Genomic DNA, 18,326 nt, shown 5'->3' with positions numbered 1-18,326 from the left:
GCTCTGGGGACTAGACTGGAGTTTGAGTTCATCACTGCGGTGCCTGGAGAGCTGGGAGCAAGAACACAGCCCAATAAAAAAATCCTTAGCTTACAATAAACCAGTCCTTTGCCTTTTCATTGAAGAGCTAAATGTAAGGCCATGGTAGTGGCCTCCACCTCCCAGAAGACCCATCTCAGATGAATTGTTTTCTCTGTCGTCACTCTGCACTATGATCTGCCCAATAATCACTTCACCAACAAATTGAACAAAGTATGTTTACTAAATAGCTCATTTTCCTTCAGCAGTTTGGGCACTTGGACAATTTTACACAAGAAAAATGTGCCAGTAAAGGCCAAAAAAGTAGAAGAGCCATTCCTTGATGACTCGAATATTGGCTGAAGGCAGCACCCTTGCCTGTGGCCTCCAAACCAGCCAAGCATGCACAAGATTTGGATCCCATTCAAGTTTTTAAAGCTGTGTGATGAGCCCTGTGCTCCCATCACACTCTACAGGTGGAAGGTCAGACACTCTGTATCAGCAGTCACAGAATGGTTTGAGCTGGAAGGACATTAGAGATCATTTAGTTCCAATCCCCTTCCACATGCAGGGATGCCATTCACTAGATAGGTTGCTGGTTGATATCAGCAGGATACAAGGAGTGTCTTACAAACAGGAACACACTGCTGGAATATTTTTGATTTCACAGCTTATTTTTGCTCCCATCAATAGCAAATCTAGCAGTGTGTTTCCCTGCCTGTTAAACCAGCTCCTGGTGCAAGAAGCTGTTACCCTGAGCATCCTGTCTCACAGCAGGACTTCCTCTGCGGGCTTTGCTCCAAGTCTGCAAAACAAGACTTAAATCTCTACGAGAAAGGTGGCTACCTTGAATTACAGAAACTTCCAGGCATGGGGGAACTTTGTGAACATTCTCTTGCTTGGGCTTGCCTTTCCAGCTGTGACAAACACCTCCAGCTGTGTTTCCCAAGAGCTGGCTAAGATCTGGCAATGGAAATGCAATGAAGTTCAAAAATTTGCTACTCACAGGCAGAGTGGCTGCATCAGCAGGGCTGGATGAGCCCTGCATCCCCACAGAGCTGCATCCCTGGGGTAAGTCTGCTCTGTGTGACCACGCTCACTACACCGACAGCAGGTACACAGAAAACACTGCTTTATTGACTGCATTTGCCAACACATTGAGGAATGCAGAGGGTTTTTTTTTTGTAAGCGATGGGCCATGGTCCCAATGTGTATTACAGCATACACTGTATCTAAACAGGATGAAAGTAATGGCAGACAGAGCTATTCCAAGGCAACACAAATAGCATGCATAATACAGTCTCACACAGAACGAATTTGGTAACATTATATTGCTTTAAGGATTAACTAACATGGGAAATGTACAAAAAGGAGAAATAGGTTTTTGCATTAATGAAAAATACATTTTTTCTCTACAAAGGAATTTCTAATACAAGAAAATAAATATTGCAACATAAGCCAAAAATAATTTAAAATTGCTCTTTTCAATATATTTTCAATATTTCTCTTTTGTATTAACAAATGGCACATCACGTTCTTTGAAACAAAGAAAACAGAAGGGTTTCTCCTCCTGTGACATTCATATCGTTTCCTGTAACTGATGTGAAGTGTGTTGTTTTGAATGTGGAATGGTGCAAACTGCAGGGGATTTCCTTAAAGAACAACCAAACCTCATGCCCCGCCCTGTAGCAGCATCTTCCTGCAGCCTGCATCCATCCTAGCTCCATTCTGCATCCAACCTTGGGGCGAGCTCCATGGGACAGCAGAGGCATCCTAACCCCATAAAACAGGTACAAGGGAAAAAAAAAAAAAAGAAAAAGAAAAAGGAACAAATCAAAAGTTGGGTGTGGGGAAAATGGGTGTGGAATGCAAGCTGTCCTAGGGAAACTCCCTTAACCATCAGGTTTGGGGCTGATATGGGAACGCTGCTTTCTGCATCCTCATCTCAACAGTGGCTGCTTCTCCAAGGAAACAGGTGCTCTTACAGTGCAAATGTCGATTCCTGCAGTTTATACATCTTAAAAGATAACATTTCTGTACTAAAATAAACTTTTTTTCTTCTCTTTCTATTCATTTCAAAATACATTTACATTAACATCAAAAATATTTTCCTTGTGCATTTTCTCTCCAGAACACCAGACTCCCCTGCTCCGAGGACACTCCAGGCAGGGAATGCTCTGGGGTGGCTGCAGCTATCTTGCCATGGTCCAGCCCTTGCTCAGCCCCACAGCTCACCAGAGCCCTTTTCCTCCTCTCTATTCCTGCCATCCCCTTCTTCTCCCTGCACCCCTTAGCTTTCCCCCCATCTCCTGATGGCAAAACATGATGCCTGGTATTTTGGGAGTGTTTCAAACTGTTATTGCCCAATGCTGGATGTTGGTTGTTCTTTAAAGTTTCCCCCTTTTTGCTTTCCTGTACTGAGAAGACAAGTAGTGCAGAAGCTGATGAATGGGAACTGTGTACAGTGAAATTTGTGGATTGCTTTTTTTTACCATAATTGAGTGAAGCACAAGGAAGCAAGATTCATTAAAAGGCAGCATATTGATTATTGTTATGACTCGTATACTAGGATACTGGAGCTAAAGCTAGCAAGCCTGATAAGATAAACTAAGTCCTATTTACGGTATTTAACATTATCTGAACATACTGAGCCTTAATGACATTTCCAACCTTAATGGATTATGCTAATTTATGACAAAGGTGGTTCCTGTTTTGTTGGTATTTTGCTGATTTTTTTCTTGTTTTTTTTTTCCCACTAATAACTTGTGTCACATTTTTCCTATGTGAGGATGATTCCTCCCCAGGCACGGTCAGTCTCAGCCAGGGCTGGGCATCCCACCCGAAGCCCCCACCAGTCGCTGTGTCTGGGATCAGCTGGGCTGTCATCGCTGATCTTTGCTGCAATTTTATCAATAATAAGGACTTTGGAAGGCTGATAAAGATGATGACCTACTCTAAAACATCAATCGAAATAGTCTCAGAGTTTCAAAAAGAAAGCTCACAGTGAAATGAGCAAAAAGCATCAGAAACCAAAATGGCAGGATGCGGTCTCGGAGCAGCAGCATCCCTCGGAGCAAGCTTGGAACCTAACGCCGCAGCAGTGTGGTATGAGTGTGTCTTTAGTCCTTGGTTGCTAAATAACTTCCGATTTTTTTTCATAATGACAAGTTTCCGGTTTCTGGCTGTGCTGCTTGACTGTCAATATATTTCTTTGGCATCCACAAAATTCTTTGACTGATTGGTTTGAGAATTGCAAGGGTTTTTTTGTTTAGTGATGGATTTAACCGGTTGCAGAAGTGTCCCAGGTTTGGGTTGGTTATGTTTTGTTTTTTTTGTTTATTTTTTTTAGGTTTTTTTTTAAACGTTTTTAAAAAACAACAACAACAAAAGTTTCAGTGAATTCCTTTTTTTTTTTGTTCCCTGAGCTCACACTGGGGTCACTCCAATAAAACATGTAGCATGACTTAACTGTGACCTTTGAAGCCAAAACCGAAGTAATGGTGCAATTAAGTGCAAACATGGAAATTCGCCTGACTTATAGGTAACATGGGCTTTTAAACAACATTTAAGGCTTACTGGGGACATTTTATGCATTAAATTACTGTAATACTTATAATGTCAGCTTCTGTGAATCACCCCTCCACAATGAGTCAACAGCTTATAATCAGGATTTAAGGTTAAAAAAGAAACCAAACCAAAACAAAGGATGGAGAGGAATAAATTCACTATTTCCATTGTAGCATTTAGAAGGAAAACACAATGGTGGCAGCAAGGGTTGCCATTTCCCCTCAGTGATGGCACATTTGGCCTTGGGGCCATGGTTTTGGTTTGCAAGGGGGATTTCAAATGTGCTGCCCTGGCATGGTGGAACCACGGCAGCATTGGAGAGAAGTAAGGGCAAAAAAATTTGCTCAACCTCCTGGGTTATACCAACCCTGACTCCCCACGGTGGTTTTAAAGGATGCTTTCTTCCTCCATCCTGCCCCACATTTCCATTTTCCACTTGCTGATCCATTCAACTGAGTAAATCACTTCAGAGTTTCTAAGAACCTCAGTGGGGACATGGGCAGGAAGGGCTTTTGCATCCTGGCCCCTGGACGGATCCCAACCAGATGGAAAGGTGAGGGGAAAAATAATGACCAAGGGTTTATTTTTCCCTAAAATAGAAATGTAACATTGCTCTCTTCCACCCCAAGCGTTTTCCTCCAACAAGCTTTTTGTGCTTTAGTCATTATTTATTTTAGAATCGCTTATTTTGCTTCCTTCTCTCTGCACACACAGGTGGGAGTTTCCCCTCCCACAGCTGGCCACTGCTGGACCCTCTACTCGCTCCCTGCTCTGAGGGCAACCATCCCAGGCAGAAATCTGCCCCTCATTAAATAATGCCCATTAACTGAACTGTCATCCCTGCAGAAAGCATGGGTACCGGCACCCTCCACCCTCTCAGCATCCTTGACATCAGTCCTGGTGGGTGCCGGCTCACGTTTCCAGGAAGTGGGGTCTGGCAGGGAGCTGGGGAGGGACCACTGCTGTCACAGTCATCGATGTTGGTGAAGCTGAAGCTGTATCTCAGGCGTTTCGAGAAGAGAAAGACAACAGTGCCGAATTTCCAACTATATACACATATTAAAAACCCCCCTCGCCGTGCTACCAGGCAGAAATTGGACATGGCAGTTGGAACTGGGTTGAGGCCTCATCAAGCCGGCATGGTCAGAGGAGTTAGGATGCCAGGATGCTCATCCTGACAATGTCCTCACCAGCTGTGTCCAGCTGGCCCCGCTGCGCCCGGCCGCCACGGGACTCCCCATCCGAGTCGCTCATCTCGGCATCGGAGAAGTATCCGTCCGTGTCGGCGTCGAAGCGACGCAAGGGAGCTCCACCGGTGCTGTCAGCCTTGGGGGGCTGCGACCTCCGCGTCCCCCGGCTCTCCTTTGGTAATTTGAACCGCACGATGGTTTTGGGGCTACCTATGGAGTCAGGCACTTTGGCTGCGGGGCTGGGCTCCGTCTGAGCGCAGTGCGGTGTCTCCTCCTCCTCCTCCTTGCTGATGCAGCCCCGTGTCCCAGCAGGGGGATGAGGCTCGCTGGCTTTCTGGAGAGAGCCCTTCTTGGCCACCTTTTTGGCCTCGCCCGTCCCTTTGCGGTCAGTGGGATTCTTTGCCCCTTTTTCCGACTTGCTTGGTCTGGAATCCAGAGCGAAGGGCTTGGTGGGATCATCTGAAAAGTGTCTGGCATTGTTAGTCCAGGGCTCTGAGCTCTCTGGGTGGCCCCCACCCACTGCAGAGGGGCTGCTCCTTGGCAGCTTTTTCTTAGTGTTCGTTCTCGTTCTGCTTTTCACTTTCTTTGTGGTCTCACTCTGCCTGAATGGGGACCTGAGGGAATGGTCCATCATGAAGCTTAGCAAGGTCTCCTCATCCTGGAGGAGCTCCTCAGAGAGGCCAGGGGTGCTGTCCTCATGGTGGGCATTGTTGAGTGACCACTCGCTCATTGCCATGTTCTCCGCGGTGATCTGCACCGACTGTGCCAACCAGCTGTTGAAGAATGTCCCATCAATGGGGAAGGAGGTTGACAAGCCTGGGAAAAACAAAAGCGGAAGATTGCCTCAGACACCAGGAACAGCCATATTGCCCTCTATCACCATCACCAACTCCACCAAAACTGCCTGGCACTGGAGAAACAGTCAGAAGATCAACTGTAAAGCACCACACCGGTCACAGAGCAGGTTTGACTCCAGCACTAGTGCTGAACTTGGGGTTCACTGAGGTCACAGCACAATCCGAGCAGTCTCGCACATCCAACTCTCCACAAATCTCCTGGAATCCAAAACAAGCTTCTTCCTTCAGCAAAGATGACAAGCAATGACACATCCCAGCACAGGAGGAAACATTCTTGTGCAAAGGCAGAAGACAAACAATTCAAGTGTAAGTTTAAAAATATGGTGACAGAGCAGGACTTGTGCCCAGACAAGGGATGACAGGCTCCCCAAGACCAGCTGCTGCCAGGCCACCACCAGAGTCAAGCAGCCAGCATGGTGATGGGACCACTGCTACATCTGCAGGTCTGAGAACATCTCTAAAGGCATGCAAACTGAAGAAGAGGAGCAGAGATGAAAGCTGGAATGGAAAAAGCCAAAAAACTTCCTGATAATGAAGATCAAGAGCTGGGCTGGGCTAATTGGGTCCAATTAGCAATGAGAAAGGTGCACACCTACACAGGCACAGGCAATTTTAATCTCAAACAGAAACCCACAGGTTCAACAACTGATTTGGTTTTATGGATGGAGGGAAAAGGAGGTTTAATTTTGAATTTCAGGAAGAGCTTTCCTTTGAAGGGTGACTCACACCTACAATGTTTGCTGCTAGCAGTGACAGCTTTACATCACCCTCATATGTGAGTAGCAACAAAGGCTATGACCCTGCACCTCCTGCAACTCACCATAGCCTTTTTGGAGAGGACACCAGCCCATCATGACACCAGCTCAAGGCAGGAGCAAGGATGGACTCTGGGCACTGCATGGTACGCAAAGACCAAAAAGCCCTAGTTTTGTGGGCAAGGGCACTGCCCAGCTCACCTTCCCCAGCGCTTCTCTAATGACAGCAGCCCCTAAGGAATGCTTCAAACCCTTCAGAAAATTTCAGCATGTTACAAGACCTTGCTGAAGCTTTGGGTCAAGCTGCCTGGTTTCCCAAGCTCACAGCTACGCAGCTTTCCTCTGAGATTCTCCAGCCTCCATTGTTTGCTGGAATTTGCCCCAGTAAATCCAAAACTTCTTTAGCAAAGAACACAGCAGAGACGAATAAGCTCAAAAGCCCTATTTCCAAAGGTCCTAAACCCAACACTCTGAGATGACCAGAAAGCAGCATAGTCAGATGAGTAATATGCAAAGCAGAGCAAGGCAAGGCGGTCCAGACCACCAGACCTCCCACAGAAATGCTCTGTACCCCCTGGAGGGATTTTTACAGCATCTCCAGACTGCCTGAGAGCCTCACAGGACCACTTCCAGGGTGGAGCTCCCAGGGAGCACAGCGCTCCCCTGTGCCCCTGTGTGGCAGCTAGGCACACATGAACTCATCACCTTCTGCCTCTGCTGGTGGAGGTGCCAACACCAGAGGAAGTCAAGCAACAACCCAATTCCACGTAAAAACCATATGCAGTTGTCAAGGACCTTGTCCAAAACAATATTTTAGTTTTGTTTCTTTTTCTCCCCAGCCCGGCCTGCTGCTGTAGCCGACATGGATGAGCTGGAGGTGGTTGAAACATCTGTGGGGCCAGGCTCCTCATCCCAGGAGATGGATGTGCCTGACTCCTGGATGTTCCTGCACCACTGGCACTATCAGCATGGCCATATGTGCCATGGACAGTACATGAAACCTCACAGCCCACATGCTGTGCTCACCATTGCTGCACAGCATAGAAGGCATGGGGGAGCAGCTCTACCATGGGGTGGGTAAGTCTGATTTTATCACCTGAAAGCGAAATTTCGCTTCAGCAGCACATCACAGGTTTTGTAACACATTTTCCCAATCCTGGAGCTACAGAGGGAAATTTTAAATCCTCTGCCCTACCAGTGAGCATGTTTCTGACCCAGTCTCTCTAGCAGGACCTGGATAATTCAGGCTGATTCCCACAAAGGAGAGATGGAAGGTGTAACTCCACTGTGTTACAGGCAGGAGGGATCAGGAGCTGGGACTCTCAACTCTGTTCCCCAAAACAGGGAGCCTCTGGCATCACAGGTCAACTCTGAGCCATAAAATCAGACTTACCCAGTTGTCCCAAAACAGTTTCGTTGACCGATTTCCTTTTCTCTGTCTTCTCAGGACTATTTTTTCTACCATCTCTTCCTTTCCTTCTTGGGTCACTTTTCTTACCCTTTGTCTTCTTCCCAGTTTGTTCTGGCATTTTTTAGAAAAAAAGCAAAATGCTATGTGAGACGAGGCATCAGGGATGCTGCGTTGAGCAAGTTCCCCTGGGGCACAGCCCTGCAGTGGACACCTGGAGCAGATCTGCAAACAACTCAAAGCCAAAAGGAGACCAAGGCCATTCTTTGGTCAGGTGTAGGCAAAGGTCTCTACATGTTAAGAAAATCTGAATCCTGTAGGTTATAAAAAAAAATGAGATTTTACCCTTAGAAAGGAGTGGCCAAAGGAGTAGCCCCACTGAAGGCAGGTGACTTGCTGGAGACTCTACAGCCACAGACCTGGACCAGGACTTTGGGGTGAGGACCCACTAGGGAGTAACCAAATCCTGCCCAAAACCTTGCAGGAGCAATGGCAACCTACAAACCTGGTGCTGTGTCACCCATCAGCAACAAGAGCACGTCCAGAAAGAGATTCAGTGGCACAGCCAGACTGACACAGCAAAGGTACCAGCAGTTTTAAAGACAACCTTGATTTGACCTTTTGGCAAAACTGTGCAGGAACGAAAAGAATCCCCAAAGTGATACAGGTACATGAAGTAGGAAAGCTGACCAGGATTGCCTATGGAAAGTTAGGGATGCAACTCTTAGCTATACAGACATTCAGCTAAAAATTAGCATTTCCTACATGGTTTTGAACTTCTACTGGATTTATTCCTCTTGGGTAAACAGGACAAATACCCTATAAAAGTACAACTCATATTGCCAAGTAAAATACTTTCCAACAGTTTTTTACTTACTCTGTTAGGCCATTTTCCCCGAGTAAGTCCATGCTAAAACTTCTATTAATTTTCAGAGGGGGAAGGATATTGCCCTTAAACCAAAATGTGGGTGGCTCATGGAAATGGGAGGTCAGACAGGCAGTTTTTCAGAGTTTGGACCATAGGCTAAAAAATTATCTTAAAGAAGAAATCAGTTTATTTTGTCAGCCAGCAGCAAATCCTCAGCAGAGGCCATGGGCTGGACAGCTCAGAGGGAATAACCTCTACCAGCAGCAGTGGAAATGTACTGGGCGAGCAGGGGAGGGAATTTGCATTGCACCTGCCTGAGTCTGCATTAACAGAGGATTTACAGTCCTGGAGTTGCCAGTCAGAAACCCCTTCTGACCAAAGGACTTACAGAAAGAAAGAAATGCAAAAGCAAATTTGGTATTTGCTACGTTCCTGCCAAGTAAAGGGGAAAGCATTTTTCACTTCGCTTACAAAATCAAAATCTAACTTTGTTTAGACAGCACAATGGGGCTAAAGAGAAACCCCAGCAGCACTTTTTGAAGAGGAACCTGTCAAAATAGTAGCCGTGTTTCAAAGCCAGACAGTGTTTACTTTCCACTCTGTGCAAGAAAAACACAGGGAGGAGAGGAGGGTTCATTTTACACAGGCAGTTCTAACCAATTTTAATAAGAATCTCCTGCTTAAATGATCATTTGACAGTGGGAAAAATAAACTCCTCCTATTCTGGAGTTTTGTGTGGGAGACAGTCCAAAAAAACCTTTGTGCCAAAACCATCTTTGGAACAACCCCAACAGATCTCAGCTGATGGCTACCATCAGCAGCAGTTAAAAACTGGCCTCATCCTGGTGAAATAATGGAGACTTCTTCCTTTCTCTTACGAGTCTCCAGGTATGGAGAGCATCCTGGTCAGGACCTTTGGGGGAGGATGCCAACGGAACCATTCCCCACTTCCAAACCAGTAAGAGCTGGAAAAGGCAGCAGTGAGTTATGCAAAGCTTTGGTTCCACTGGATGCTGAGTATCTGCAGCTCCTGGTGTGGTCACTTGGCAAAGGAACTCCTCCTGAGCTCAGGACACTCTACAGACTGATGCCAAAATGCACACAGGGTCCCTCATGTCCTCCTGGCATGGGAAGGACCCAGGATGCCCAAACCACCTGAGATTCCAGGACCAAATTCCTGGAGCTGTGCTGTTTGCCTTGCAGCAGGGACTCACTAGAGCTGGGTTTCAAGGAAGCAGTCAGTCCCTGCTCAGGCTCAACCAGAAAGTCCATCCCAGGAGAGACAGGTAGCTCAGTTTGGAAAAAGGAAGTGCAAACACGAGCCAGGAAGGGCAGGAGAGAAGAGCATCTGCATCACAAGATATGAAGTGATCCCTGCACAGCAATCCCCACCCAAGCCACCCTCCAACTGGGAGTTTGTCTCTGATCACTCACCTTTAGGCAGAACAAATATGGAAACAGGCAGCCATGCTTTTTCTCAAGTACACCCATAACATTTTTGGGATGGGCAATTGCACAGCACCGGCACTGGGCAGTGCAGACAACCCCAAAACATCATCTGCAGAGCTCCAACACAGCTCCCCATCACTGGCTGGCATCTGCACCCCACTGGTGAGGCTCCCAGCTCACCTACTCCAGCTCTCCCTGGGAGGAACTGACAGCTCCCATCCCACTGCTGCATCAGAGAGAGGGTTGGGCATGTACCCCCAAAGCATTTTGGGGATACAGGTCCCCAAGGGCATTTCTAGCTATCTAACAAGAGAGGTGAGCTTAAAAACCTGTCCTGGCAAACTGCCCTGTGCCTATCTCCTTCTGAGAGCTGCAAATGTTGGGCTGGGTTTGCCCAGCTGAACTAAAGAGCATCCTGAAGGCCCCTGTGAAGCCTCCAAAACCCACAGACCCTGGCAGTGACAGCACATGGCAGGTGGTGCTCCTGGCAGGGATGCTGCTGGTGGGGGTGGTGAGGTGGGGAATCCAGCTCAGGAATAACGTGCATAATACCCTGGGTGCCAGGGAATGGATGTGCAGTGTTCAGGTCTCCAGTTGGTGGGAACACTGTTTGTGTGTTCTCAGGCTGGTGAGTTGTACCTCTGGTCCAGTAAGGACAACACAGAGTATGACAGGGGACTGGGATTTACAGAACCCACATCACCCCAGAGCACACACTGGGGTCCCAGTCACTGCTGTGCCCCATTGCACTGCCTGGCTTTGGCTATCAAGAGGAATTTGCATGGGCCCTGAGTCAGACATCTCAGCACACACATTCCTCAGCCTCCAAAACTTTAGTCAAAGGAGACTTTTGTCAAGGAAAGCTCAGCCCAGACAGTTCCTGAAGAAACCCCAACCATGTGATGGCTTCAAACACAACTCCAAAGCCACAAACACAACAACCATCAGAAGCAGCTGCCAAAGCACCAGATGCTGCTGCTGGAAACTGTTCTGTAGCCACAGGGTCTGGTCTGCACTGCCACTGGCGGTAAAGGAGGAGAAGGAGGAGGGAGCAGGAGCTGTGTGCTCCGGCACTGCTTGTGCAAAAGTTAAAAACAAAAAAGTAGGACAAAAGGAAACCACCTTTATTTCAGCTCCTTAACAGAAGTTGGCAGAGGCTGTGGAACATGATCTCCACTAATGGGTAATGGGTGTGTGAAGCGGGGAGCTACAGCTGACCAGAGCTAAAGGAGCTGGTCTCTTGGAGCAACAGACCTCCACCACCAGCTTAACCCTTGATTCTTGACAGAATGCTCAAAGGCATCTGCAAAGAACCTGTAGCAGGGTTTCCACCCTGTGCCAAGGAGACAGCTGCAGAGCAGCCCCATGCCCAGGATGTGCCATCTCCTTCCAAGCAATCTCCAGCTCACACATCACCAAATACTGTCTTAGCATCCCCACCTGAGGCAAATGCTTGGTCCTTCTGACTGATTCCCTGGAAGGGAAGGATCAAGAGGGATCTGTGAAAACCAATAGCTCCAGCACTCCAGTCTCCCACAGTCTGGCTTTACTGAATGTTTCTGAGTCAATATATGAACTGTGCCAAAATAACATGTAAGGGGAGGGGCCAGCTCTGCCTTCCATGGTGAGGGGAGCTGGGGAACACAAAAACTTGGCTTCAGTGGGGACAGTGTCTGTGAGAACAAGCTCTGTGGTACTGACCTGGGTAAAGATCTTTCTCAATAAGCTTCATCTGGAGATGGAAGATCTGCTCCTGCAGTTTACAAATGGTGTGTTTCATTTTCTCCCGTCTCGTCACCATGTAACAGAGATTTCTAACCTACAGAAACACAACGAACAGTGTCTGGTTTAGGCAGGGTCAAAGCAGGTCCCCTCAACTTGTGTTGCCGCTCCTGCTGCCCAGGGAAATCCCCACTCCCTGGGATTTGATCCTTTCCACCTCACTGTCATCTGTGCTGCACTCCCACCATGGCCCCTCGGGTGAGCCTGGGCTAGCACTGAGGACTCTTGATCCAAACTGTGTGATGCATATGGGAAAAACCATGCAGTGAGTAATTCCAAGCCTAAACATCTCTGTCCTGGCTCCAAACAGCTAGGACCCCATGGTGGGCAAGGAAGGCTGGCTGACTTCTCCAGCACAGGCACTGGAAGTCTGGGAAGGAGAAGATGCTGCAGAAGGAGCATTACAACAGTCATGCAAAGGATACAGCACCAACCATTGTGCTGAGACCTTGGCCCAGCAGCTGCATCATGCATGTCCTGTTCACACCCTGACACAGCCCCTTGCACAAAAAATGCCAAATTCTATGAAGCAGCTTGGTGCCCTGAGGCAATGCACTGGTTCGCAACCACAAATCGCACCTTTTGCAAGGAGGGATAAACCCTCTTCCCACAGCCAGTGCAGGGAAGGGGCTGAGCTGGGATGGGGATGTCAGAGCCTCACAGAACTGCCCTAAAGCAGATACCAGGAAAAATCATAGAAAATACAGCAAAATACCCTGATGATGCTGACCCAGGCCAGCATCTGGAGCAGTTCCCTACCTCAAATCTGGCCCCTCCATATGGTTATTCACATTTGCTCCACATCTACCTGCAAATCACTGGTGCATTTTGTCCTAGTTCAAGAACTTTCATTAACTGTGGCAATGGGGTTGGAAAATGTTCTTTTAAAGTTCCTTCCAACCCAACCCATTCTATGATTATCTGAAGCTCTAAACACAAACAGCAAAGCACAAAATATAACTGCTCACGTGAGCCAGTGCAGCAGCAGCAGCTATACCCTGCTGGTGATAAACACCCCCAGTAGCACAAGATGACAGAGCTGTTGCTGGTAACTCCTAGCACCAAACACTTGATGAGTTTCAGTGTCATGCTTTTGCCAGCCCCATGTAAGGGTGGCTGGAGAGTCAGGCTCTGGCACTGCTGCCACAATCAAGGCTTTTGGAGCAAGCAGAGGCTTTCAGCTGCAGAGCAGAAATGCTAATAGCAGCTAACATGATTTGACAGCATTCACTCAGCTTTCTGATGCTCTGAAAGAGCAAAGCTGCCTGCAATGAGGTAAGGAGGAGGTGGCCTGAACAGAGGAACATGCACATGGGTATGTCCACACTCATGTGTGACCCTGACGTCTTCGATTTCTCCCCCTCCTTATGCTCAAACCCTTCTCTGCAGAGAGTATTTCCAGGCTTGGAGGACTGTCCCAATGTGACCAGGAGCCTCTGTGCCTCTCACAATGACAGAGCAAGCCAGGACATCGTCCCACACTTACCTATCTGCCACCAAAGGCTGTGAGGGCAGCAGGACAACTGCAGCCAATCCCTAATATTGTCTCACTTAAGGACAATTTGGGAGTGTTTAGAAAAAAAAGGAGAAAAAGCTGCTCTTTTTTGTGTTGTTGCTGTTGAATCCCTAGCTGTAAATACAAGGCAGGGAGTTATATAGTGTATTTTACTATGCTCTCTTTTTTTCTTTCTGGATTGGAGAAAACATCAAACTACTCTTTCTTCATGAAGAGAACAACTGCTTCTGGCAACCTGAATCTCCAAGAGTTTGGCTGTATCACTTCTCTATGATTTGATATTCCTGGAAGAAAACATTACTTTAGCTTTGCTTAGAGACTGCTGGTATTTACCCACACTTACACAGCTCAACACTACCCAGCGCTGCTTCCCCAAGCCAAGTTTAGATGCTGGTGTGAAAGTCTGGAAACCACAGCTTTTTGTTAAAGCTAATTTAAACACCCAGTCCTTGGAAAAAGCTTTTTTTTAAAAGGTAAAGATGGTTTAAAAAGGCCAAAAATAAAATGGGGAGACTGTATTTAGGATTCCCAGGTAATACCAGGTAATAGCTTTAATTTGCTGACACTGTGAAGTGCAGAAATGTCAGGGATTAAGAAATGACAGAGGGAACCACCATTACTCTGCCTGTCCCCATGTCACCTGCTCTCTATTTCTGTATGCCCAACTCCTGGATTCCTATACCATTATCAGCACCACAATCACTTCTGCCAGATTAATCGCTAAAACTGCTAAAATCCAACATGTGGACACCCTCTGAAAGCCTTCAGAGCCTTTCAGGCTGCTCATCTCTGTTCCCAATTTGATGTGATTCCTCACTATTTGCAAGTGAAAACAGGGTGGCTGTGACCTGCCCCTGGTATAGGATCAGATACTTGGGATGCTCTGCCCACAATTGGATTTAAACCCCCATCACCCATCTGAGCACTGGACTTTGATCCAGCTGGTGTTTATTGTTCCACTACTGGAAGCAGAACAAACAAACAGCTCTTCCAGGGCCAGGCAGTGAACTCTCCTGGCAGGGAGTTGCTAAGCAGAGGCTAAATGCTGATGGGCACACCCCACAAAGCCTGGAGGCAACTCTGGTAAATGAGAAATCTGGTAAAACAAGTAGTTTCAACACAAAGAAATCAAAGAGAAGCTGCCGTGGGCAAAGCATGGTATCCAGGGATGCACACTGGTTCAGTGCAGCTGGAAAAGCCAAGCTGGGAACAAGAGGGAGCAGCAGGGGGCAAAGCAGGCTGGTTTAGATTTACAATATACAGCAAATGAGGGAAAAAAGTGAGTTGAACTTGTCACCCTCGGATCAGGCAGATGCAGCCTGCTGCTACGTGCACTAATGGTCCCACTAATGGTGACACCAGCCCAGCCCAACAGAGAGATGAAAATGTGCTAAGTAAAGGCAGGAAAAAAGTGGGGACAGACCAGCAGAGGGATGGCAAGATGAAGGCCCAGAGGACCACAGGAAAGAGACCAATAGGTTCAAACCCAACTACTCTTACACAGCAGAAGGCCCTCAGCTCCAGGATCCACATGGGAGATGGGTGGAGCAAGGGACCAGGGCAGGCTGGTCCAAAGCTGAACCCCCACCTGACATGAACATGGTACTCACCCACACTGCCTTTCTCCCCATAGGTTCAGTTATGCCACAGATCCACAGCAGCTTGAAGAGGGGGTTCAGGGACATGCAGGGGCAGCATCCCTACCACCTTCACCTCCCAGGGTACAGCATGTCACCTACAGCACCCTGCTCAGGGAACTACAGCACCACATCCATCAGGTCAGAGCAATGCTATTTTCCTGCTTTCCTTCCTCCTTGTTCCTAGAGACTCTCTAAGCCCTTCCATGGTTTTTGCACTGTGGGTGGGTGGTCTAACAGGGACATGGACAAGGGCAATGGATTCACCCCTCTGGCAGGAGCAGAAGAGAGGGGACCAGGCAGGGCTTGGGTCTTAAGCAAAGGAGGAGCAGGAGCTTGGGCTGTGCATGCCAAGCTCGGCATCCCTGCCCTGCCTGTCCCTGTCCCACTGCTGCCATGCCCATGTGCCTCCCCAGCAGCAGCACTACTGCACCTCTCCCCTCTCTGCCATCTCCCCCCAGGTTCTGTGTGTGCTTCTTCTTCCCCTGTGCTTCTTCCTTTCCCTGTTTCTCACCTTCACTGCTGCTCCTCCTCTCCAACCTCTGCTCCGTCCCTGCTCATCCCCTCTGTGCAGCCACGAGAGCCGAATCCACAGGCAGCTGCATGGTGTGGCAGCAAGCCCAGCCCAGGGAGCTCTGGCACCATTTGGGCACTGCTGCTCCACCAATGCTCCCTCTCTCACCCAAAAAGCTGCTGTGGAGGCTGCTGCTTCCTCTGCTGTGGTTGGGAGGATTCATGGATGTCCTGCACCACTGGGAGCATCAGGTGGCTGAATGCTCTGTCTGCATCCTGCTCCCTGAGGAGCTGACCCACTTCTAGCTCCAGCAGGGCAGGGGATGCTCAGTCTCACTGGCCCTGCTCTCACTCTGCCTTTCACTCATCTTTGATGTTTAATGTAAGTAAATAATGATGCGTTTCCAAGCCTTGCTGCCGCAAAGCATCTGAGGGGCAACAGAGGATTTTGTGGTTTGAAACTATTTAGCTATAGCAGACATAAGCTGCAGCATCATCTGCCTCCCATCCAGCTCTGACAAGGCTCTCACTGCAGACACTTGTTCTTCTGAACCCCTGGCTGAGATGAACACTAACTTATTCCATCAATGTCAGTGTTTTGGCAGTGATGATGTACACACACACCGAGCACTGCTATGTTTCTGAATGAAGATAAAAGAACAAAACTGTCAGGGGAGTCAAACTGAGTCAGGGGGAACAGGGCTTGTGCTGTCTGTGGGTGCCAGCAGCCCTGGTGGAGCATAGGGGTACACCACTGAAGGAGAAGCTGTACTCACCCTCTCCAGGTCTTGCCTGAGGTGCATGAAGAGCTTTAAGCGTCGGTAGAGAACATCCTGCTCTTGCTGAGCCAAGTTGTCCACTTCATCTGTTTTTGGTGTCAGCAGCGGTTTGTTGGAGTTTGCTTTCCTCTTCAGCTTCCAGTACTGGTAGACAAAATCCACCAGCGATTCACTTAAGTCAAGGTTCTCTGCCACCTCTGAAGGCTTCACGAGCTCATAGAAATCCTCCTCCAGCTGCTGGAGCTTTTGCTTCCGCAGTGTGACCTTCTCCAAGTCCAGCTGGGCTTGGTCGGGCTCTGTCCGTGCCTCCTCAGGCAACTTAGTGGCCCCGGTGCTGTGCTCAAGGCAGAAGGACTTGAACTTCACTTCATCATTGTCTGCAAGGATAGTCCGCATGTCGAGGTTGTGGTCAAAGGCGCAGGTGACGTGGAACGCGGTGACGCAGGCAGGCATGGAGCACTGCAGGAGAAGGACAGGGCTCAGCGCCAGGCCAAAGCACCATCGCTGAGGGGACACTCACCAACACCACAGGCAACAAGGGCACGCCACAAACCCAGAGAGACCATCAGGGTGACACCTGCCATGGGTGCTCCACAACAGGAATCCCTGATGGAGGAGCACCTATATTGCCCCAGCTGCAGAGACCCAATGGCCCAACACCCCAAACACAATGAGAAGAACCCCAGGGTTCAATAGGTGGCATTTTCCCACCTGACCTTCTTTAATCCATCTCTGTAATGCACCCTGCTCATCTCTCACCTACCATAACCAGAAGCTCCCAACGGTTCTTCCAACAAGACATGTCAAAAGCCAAAGAACAGCACAGGTCAATGGGATGCTCCCCGACTGTCAGTGGATTTCTCCAGATGGAGAAATGCTCACCTGTATTTCACCCTCAAGCTACTCCCCCTCTGTTACCACATCTAAAGCCAGTATGCCATTTTTACTGGAAGCATACAGAATGTGGCAAGGTTTAGGAATGAACATGGGATCTAAAAAGCAGCCAATGTTCCTAAATGCCTTCCTCCTCGGGAAATTACACAGCCTCTAACTTGCTCCATTTAAAAAAGTAAGAAAAATGCAACTGAAGCAAAACATCACAAAATGAATGCTTTAGAACTTATACAGTGGCTAGGATGTTGTCAAACTTGCATCAGATAAATTTTTTAAATTATTTTCCTAACTCACCTCAGGCTTAAATTACTTTGGATCCTACAGGCAACAAATCTCAGCCTGGTGTCCCACAGAGGAATTCCCACCAGCCAGCACTGTGCCCGTGTCCATGTCAGCACCTTCTCTCCCTCTACTCTTTAACTGTTCTTAATGGCTTGGAGTGTCAGGTAATTATTTCAACCATAGCCCATTAGAAATCAGTCTATTCCAGCTGCTAGTGACCAGTTAAACTGCAATCATGAGACATTTTAAGTGGGCTATTACTGTAGGCACTACTTTGGCATTAACAGAAGAATAGTTCTTGTGGGGGATGAAGATGCACTTATGGCCTAAAGGACCAGGTGGAGGCATGTGAAATTTCCTGAATGCTGACAACAAATCATTTAGTTTAACTGGAGCTCTGCTGCACCTTAATTCACAAAAAGAAAAATATACTCCGGTAGTAGTTGAGGAACAGAAGTTTTACAGCTTTTTATCACCATCCCATCCCAGGGCTGATGGATGCCAGGATTCATCAGCCCTGAATCCTGCTCAAACACCCAGGGGCAAGCTTTTGACGTTGTTGCTTTTAGATATTTTTCTTTCACTTTTTTTTATGAGTCTGCTGGTGCTCAAGAAGCTGCCAGGACCAAGCAAGGAGTAAGCAAGCATTGTCCAAATCCTTTACTTCTAAAGCTCTCCAGGTCCTGCTCCAAAGCCTCAGAAAGCAGTGGGAAGAGCTGTTTGCAGCTCTGGCTGTACCTGCATGGCTCTGGGCAGCAATGCTGGGCATTAACTCTGGCAGGCACCACAAGCAAGTGAATTTTGAACTTCG

The 18,326-nt window shown here is 48.1% G+C and overlaps 1 protein-coding gene across 2 annotated transcripts in view; it reads right to left on the bottom strand.

The window, feature by feature from the left end:
• Positions 1-1,133: 1,133 nt before the first annotated feature.
• Positions 1,134-18,326, bottom strand: part of JADE2 (jade family PHD finger 2) — a 72,212-nt gene continuing 55,019 nt past the window's right edge. Inside the window, exons 9-12 of one of the 2 annotated variants that reach the window (XM_033072895.1) lie at positions 16,337-16,798; positions 11,814-11,931; positions 7,781-7,909; positions 1,134-5,591 (exon numbers count right to left, since the gene is read on the bottom strand). In XM_033072895.1, coding sequence (XP_032928786.1) covers positions 4,738-5,591; positions 7,781-7,909; positions 11,814-11,931; positions 16,337-16,798 — 1,563 coding nt within the window. In that variant the 3' untranslated portion in view covers positions 1,134-4,737. The remainder of the gene's footprint in view (positions 5,592-7,780; positions 7,910-11,813; positions 11,932-16,336; positions 16,799-18,326) is intronic. The other variant, XM_033072897.2, reaches the window with a different exon arrangement.

This window comes from Catharus ustulatus, chromosome 15, assembly GCF_009819885.2.
Source record: "Catharus ustulatus isolate bCatUst1 chromosome 15, bCatUst1.pri.v2, whole genome shotgun sequence".
NCBI classification, from domain to species: domain Eukaryota; kingdom Metazoa; phylum Chordata; class Aves; order Passeriformes; family Turdidae; genus Catharus; species Catharus ustulatus.
Note: the sequence above shows the minus strand (reverse complement) of the source record. Positions and strands in the feature narration are given on the sequence as shown.